This window comes from Zootoca vivipara, chromosome 9, assembly GCF_963506605.1.
Source record: "Zootoca vivipara chromosome 9, rZooViv1.1, whole genome shotgun sequence".
Taxonomy (NCBI): domain Eukaryota; kingdom Metazoa; phylum Chordata; class Lepidosauria; order Squamata; family Lacertidae; genus Zootoca; species Zootoca vivipara.
Genome location: NC_083284.1, coordinates 46598529 through 46604528, shown reverse-complemented (window position 1 = coordinate 46604528; position 6000 = coordinate 46598529). Strand labels below are relative to the sequence as shown.

Sequence of the window (6000 nt, the reverse complement as noted above, 5' to 3'; positions counted from 1 at the left end):
GCTTCATTCAAAATGCAACTCTAAAATTACTCTTACATTGCTTTTCAGCCATTCCCATTTCAACAGTGAAAGGAACGTAATAGGAAGGTTCTTAAGATTATCTGTTATAACACCTTATTTAAATAACCCTCTTAAACCTGACTTCCACCAAGGGAAAGGAATGGCACTAGAACATCCGTCTTGTTTTACAGTTCTGAGACACTGACGGTATCCATCGATGTTTCTAGTTCTCTACTGGTGGCATCTCAAGATTCCCACATAGCACTCATGCACTCCATATATCCCCCATAAGTAACAGCAACTATTCATAGCTACTCACTATAGTAGGGTTTGACCTGAGAAACTCTAAAACTTTGTTTAACTTTATTAACATGGAGTGTTTGGAAACATTTTTTTAAAATAAAGTTTCCCCTTGACCAGCAAGGGAAATTGTCAGCCAGGAGGCCTCCAGCAGCAGCTGGTGAGGTTCTCAGCCAAGTTCTTCAGATATTGTCCACCCGCAATGACAGCTCGTTGGCTTCTGCCCTGGCATTTACTTAATCTTCAGAACAGATTTCCTGGCTCTAGGAAACTTAATTTCTGACTCCTTGACCCAGATGCTGGCCAAAATCTTGTTTGCAATCTGTACAGAACAGTCTGGGTTTTTTCTTCCTAAGAGCTAGTTTTCTTGCTGTTAAATTTCTCTAAAACAGTCATATTAATATGCTCAAAAATCCACTGTTGAGTTTCAGATAAAGGATCACATCTGTTCATGAAAATCTTCTTCTCTGCCGGACTGCAATCAATGCAGCTGCTGCTCACCGGATGGAACAAAGTTTTGTCCTGTGGGGATGAGAACAAAAACGCATTAAGAAGCAAATGCCAGCTGATTAAAAATGGCCATGTTTTGGGGAACAGAGTTTTTTTAAAATAAAAGTCAAGCCAAGCTTCTTTAAGATTTGGACAGCTGTTCTGCCCAGAATAAAACAGAGCGATGGTGTAGAATGCTTCCAGACTATTTCCAGTGTATTGTAGTAGGTGGCTGTCTAGAGTAAAATATTTAACATTTATGAATGAAGGCATTGATATTAAAGACAAGCCTGGATGACTTGCAGAGGATCTGCTCCCTCATTTCCCACAACTGCAACTCTGTGCTAATATGCTTGATCACTCAGCTGGTTGTCTGCATCATTCACCAACACCACCGTGGAAGGGAAGTAGTGCAGTGGTAGAGCACCTGCTTTTCATACAAAAGGTCCCATGTTCAATCCTTCACACCTCCAGGAAGGGCTAGGATGGTCTGAAATCACAGAGAGATGCAGACAATCAGTGTAGAAAATGCTCAGCTAGATGGACCGTTAGTCTGACTTAGTGCAAGGTAGGTTTTCAGGTGCATGGTTTGGTTTGATAGATACTATTTTCCACTTCCAGCTTCTCATTTTGCCTCATTTAGATTATCATTCCAGCATCTAGAGATCCAATCTTGGCAGAAGTTGTGTCCGTAGGCTAGCGTCACGGGATCTGCAAAGTAGCCCAGGGCAAGTAGCTTCATTCCTAAGCCTCTTATTGGGGCTCTCAGCCATAGCTTCAATATAGCAGTGCAACACAAAGGGAACTAATTTCTTTTCTCCTGTGCTATGAAGCAGCCCCACTGGGAAGAGAGCTCAAAAGGACTCTATCTCCACCCCCAAAGCCCAGCAAAAGCAGTTATCCTAATTTGGCAGAGGGTAGCAAAGGGGCTTCTGTTCAAGCGTCCGAACCAGAGCAACTCTGACTACCAGCAAGCTGGGGGGGGGGAGGTGAAGCAGCGGGTAATGAAATCAAAACCCCTGCTACGAAAAGAAGCAGATATGAACATTCTGTTAGTGATGTTTGATCTGTGGTGGCTCTTTTGACCCAATGAGCCACCAGCTCCAATATTTGTTGCATTGGTCATTAAGGACCTGTTGCTGTGGACTGGGGATTTACTATGCTGCTCTGCAATAAATTACTAAAGAGCAGTCTTTTCCATGTTGTCTTACATAAGATGCTCAACCCCACTGTTTTTCTGCTGAGGAAATTAAGCAGTGTTGCATTCTTCACAGAACACCCAATTAATTTCACAGAAATCACGCAACTGACTCTACATGTCCTAAACAAGGTTTAGATTCGTCCATTATGCATCATTTATTTGATTTCTAAACTAGTTTGGAAAGCACAAGGATGATGGAAAGTAAACAAAGAAGAGGATGTGAGTCAAGGGTCTACTGGGGACAGGAACCCTGGTCCGTTGGGGTGTTATCCTGAATCCTGTCCAGTAAACCATGCCCTATTTATTAAGAATTGCTTGTGCATTAAAAAACTTTTCTTCCCAATTTATTCTGAGAAATTTCTTGCTTTTCTTATGAAGTTCTTTTTTTCTGGTTTCCTATAGGTATCTGGTTCGCCACTGTGAGAACAGGATGCTGGCCTGATCCAGCAAGATCTCATGTCCTTATGTCGGTGTTCTTCTAATCACCATTCCTCAAGTTCAGAATCAATTGTGCATACAAGTTTGTTTTTTAAAATTAGTTTTTAAAAGATTTTATTGTATTATGAAACAGACAAATAAGCAAAGAATAGTACAATTGGGGGAAAAGAGAGGGAGGAAGAAGGGGTGTATTGTTCTTTCATTCTGTTGCAGACTGTTGGTTTAGGGGTTTGTGTCAGTATCATGTTGACAGGTCGTGTGTGTGTGTGTGTGTGTAGACATTGCGAGATGTTAGGGGTCCAAAGCTTGGTTGATTGTGTTCAGGTGGTTACATTGTGGTGTGGGGGTGGGTTGTTGGGTCAGGTTAGCCGTGTTGATTTGTATGTTGTTGGTGAGGATAGGTCACTGTTGTGTTGTGCTTTGTATGTGATAATTGGAGATTCACACTGGGGTTAGCTTGTCCCTGTGCTAATTTGAGTTGGTTGGTTAACTTTTCCAGTAGGGCTTTCCCCCATATATTTTGGTACCAGTGGTCTGTGTTCACTTTTTGAATGCCGCATGCTTCAGCCACTACTGTAGTCACCGAAGGTGTGATACTCCCATTTCCAAATCATTCTCTTGTTTCCTCTAAAACAGACATTAAAAAAATATGGTCCCTCAGACTCATGTCAGTAGGTGGCATCCTCAAGGGCCTGTTGCTATTGGCATCACTGCCCTTCCCCAGTATTCTGATGAGCCCAGTCGGCAGCCATTGTAACTGTGTCAGGAACTGAGGACCACTGTCCTATGTGGCAAGATGTGTCACTACAGCTTCTCAGAGAAGAATCTTTAGAATGGATTCAGCCCAGGCTCGATTTGGCTCCTTCTGAGCAGGAAGGAGAATAAGAGGACTTCCCGTCTCAGTGATGCTTTGAGCTCTAGCATGTGTTGTGTTTCTGGTATTGCTGTTAAGTTCTGGTGCTTAGCTTGTACTATCAGCCCTATCTTCTGGTTTGACCTCTGAATTAGATTGCTTTTTTGCCTGATTTCCATTTACTGGTTCTTGATTTAATGCCTGTGTCCCTCAACCCAGCCTGGACTATGCCCAAGGTTGAAAAGCTTTTGTTAAGCCCACTCACTTGTTTCCACTTACTAATTTGGGAATGCTTTGCTTGGATGGAATGGCTGGCTGGCATCTTGACAAGGAACACCTTGGAGGTGAGGATATATGGCAGGCATAGGCAAACTCGGCCCTCCAGATGTTTTGGGACTACAACTCCCATCATCCCTAGCTAACAGGACCAGTGGTCAGGGATGATGGGAGTTGTAGTCCCAAAACATCTGGAGGGCTGAGTTTGCCTATGCCTGATCTATGATAACATTTTAGGCTTCCCATGGGCAGTTGGTTAGTCACTGTTGGAGCAAGATGCTGGACTAACTAGGTAGGCTATTGCCCTGATCCAGGAGAGTCTTCTTACATTCTTTTCTTTTTTTAAAGAACGTTCCATGTGTTTAAACTAGTACTGGTATCACCAACAGACTTTTAAAATAGCCATTCTCAGTCATTAAGAAATAATCTGAACAAAAAAGGAAGCTATGTATGTGTGTTTTATACTAGTGAGTGCTTTTTTCAGGAAATAATTTTAAAATAAATCCAGGCCGTTACAAGATGCTTGCTTTTGACAGTCTGTCTCCACTTGTTAGCAGAAGTCTGGCTGACTTTATCGGAAGCAGAACCAGGCCCATTAAGATGAGCAACACACTGCAGCCAGTGCACTTGGGGAATGAAAACCAAGAAGAGACTGCAAACATTTCCTCTTGGTAAGTTTCAGTTACTTCTGGGAAGGGCAAAAACTCTTTCTCCCCTTTCTTTTTGCAGCAAAGGCATATTATTTCAGAGTGACACCCTTTCCATAAGATAATGGACTTGCAGGCAGGCCTGGGCAGTTCAGGTAATTGGTAATGAGACAAGGTTCCTTTCCTTGCTTCTAGGTCATTGCTTTAACTATGGCCAAGGTCAGTAGTCAATGAGAGTCATTATCATCTGACGGCTGCAGTCATTTCTGTGAAATGAGTTGGTAGTCTCAGCATAGGCCCAATAAGACCAAATGTCCACATGATAAAACACACCATTAGAACTGATATTCACACTGTGAGCTTTTCAGCAGCAAAGTCAAGGTGCGATCCACCAGGCCCTGCTGCTATGCTTCCTTCTCCATTTGTTACCAAAGAGCTTGATTTAATGGGGATAAAGATGGAGGACATGTAGTTGCAATGCTTGATGGGACTGCAGTTTAAGAGTCTCTTGCGCCAGGTCTGAATTACTAGTAAATGTCACCTCTGCAGCTCTCTCAGGAGTAGCATAAAGTCCAATAGCCCCTATAAACGAATGAATGCCTGAATTCCAACTCTTAAGTCTCTCCTACAACTTGTTGCTGCATTCAAAGCAGAACTACATTAGATACAAATTCATAAGAAATCATGTGGAATGAATATGTCATGGGCCACCCTATGGAAAATCATATTAAAGACATATGTCTCAGTCTCTTGGCATAGGCCCCAGTTGTGAGATAAAAATCCAAGGCTGCATGTTCAGTGATCCTTGCTTCACTGGTTCTGCACACAATCCTAAAATATATTTGGTGCAATATTTGAGGGCACTGAGGATGTGTTTGGGGGTAGTGCAAGGACTGAATCTAACGTAGCTTCTGCCCCTCTCTCAATGGGTAATTAGGATTGGCAAGACTGAGACCATTGTTCATCTTTGATGACCAGCTGTATGAAGATCTTCATGTGCACACAGCCTGCTGTTTGGTGCCATTAATTAAAATGATGTAAACAGATCATGTCTGAAAAGAATGGCATTTGAACTGCAAACTCTTCCAAAGACATCAGGTAGGATCTAAATTTAGTTTGTATTTAAAAATTTTAAATATGCGATTAATGAATAAATCTAATGATTTGGAACAGTGATGATAATGACAATGATTAATTTATTAGTTTTATTAATCACCTTAGATGAGTCACCTCAAGGCAGGGACAATATAAAAACGACACATTGCAATGCGAAACTCATAAAGTGCAACATGTAAAACATTCTGTACCAGTGAACACATCAGTTAAACATACTACAGTTCTCCTAAACCTCCACTGACATGATCACAACATAGTTAATCTTTAAAATTGGCTGCAACCCCAAAAGCAGCAGTCAAATGTCATTCTATATATAGAAAAGGTTTTGCTTGGTGTATGATGCCATAGTGGGTGCCAGGAGAATCTCTCTGGGGAACCACCACTGAAAAACACCTTTCCCTTGTCACCACTAGGCCTGGGCGATATATCGATATATCGCCCAGGACTGGTATGAGGGGCAGACTGCAATGGCAGCTTGTATATTGTGGGTGGTATGTATATTGTGGGTGAAACTGCCGCCACTCCTGAGTCTCTCTACTACCAGCTCCCAGCAGGTTCCAAGGGAGAGACAATCTGGAGGCAGAGGGGCTCAGGAGTGGTGGCGGTTTCACCAGTGATATCCCACTGAGTGAAACTGCCATCCCACTCTGCCCACATACCGACGCAGAGGGAGAAATAAA

The 6000-nt window shown here is 42.5% G+C and overlaps 1 protein-coding gene and 1 long non-coding RNA gene across 3 annotated transcripts in view; one reads left to right on the top strand and one right to left on the bottom strand.

Moving 5' to 3' along the window:
* Positions 1-651: 651 nt before the first annotated feature.
* GALNTL6 (polypeptide N-acetylgalactosaminyltransferase like 6) overlaps positions 652-6000 on the bottom strand; it is a 543124-nt gene continuing 537775 nt past the window's right edge. Inside the window, exon 13 of the mRNA XM_060278706.1 lies at positions 652-822. Coding sequence (XP_060134689.1) covers positions 652-822 — 171 coding nt within the window. The remainder of the gene's footprint in view (positions 823-6000) is intronic.
* LOC118083366 (uncharacterized) overlaps positions 808-6000 on the top strand; it is a 52987-nt gene continuing 47794 nt past the window's right edge. For both annotated transcript variants that reach the window (XR_009558146.1, XR_009558145.1), the window contains exons 1-2: positions 808-4228; positions 5142-5302. This is a non-coding gene — a long non-coding RNA (uncharacterized LOC118083366). The remainder of the gene's footprint in view (positions 4229-5141; positions 5303-6000) is intronic.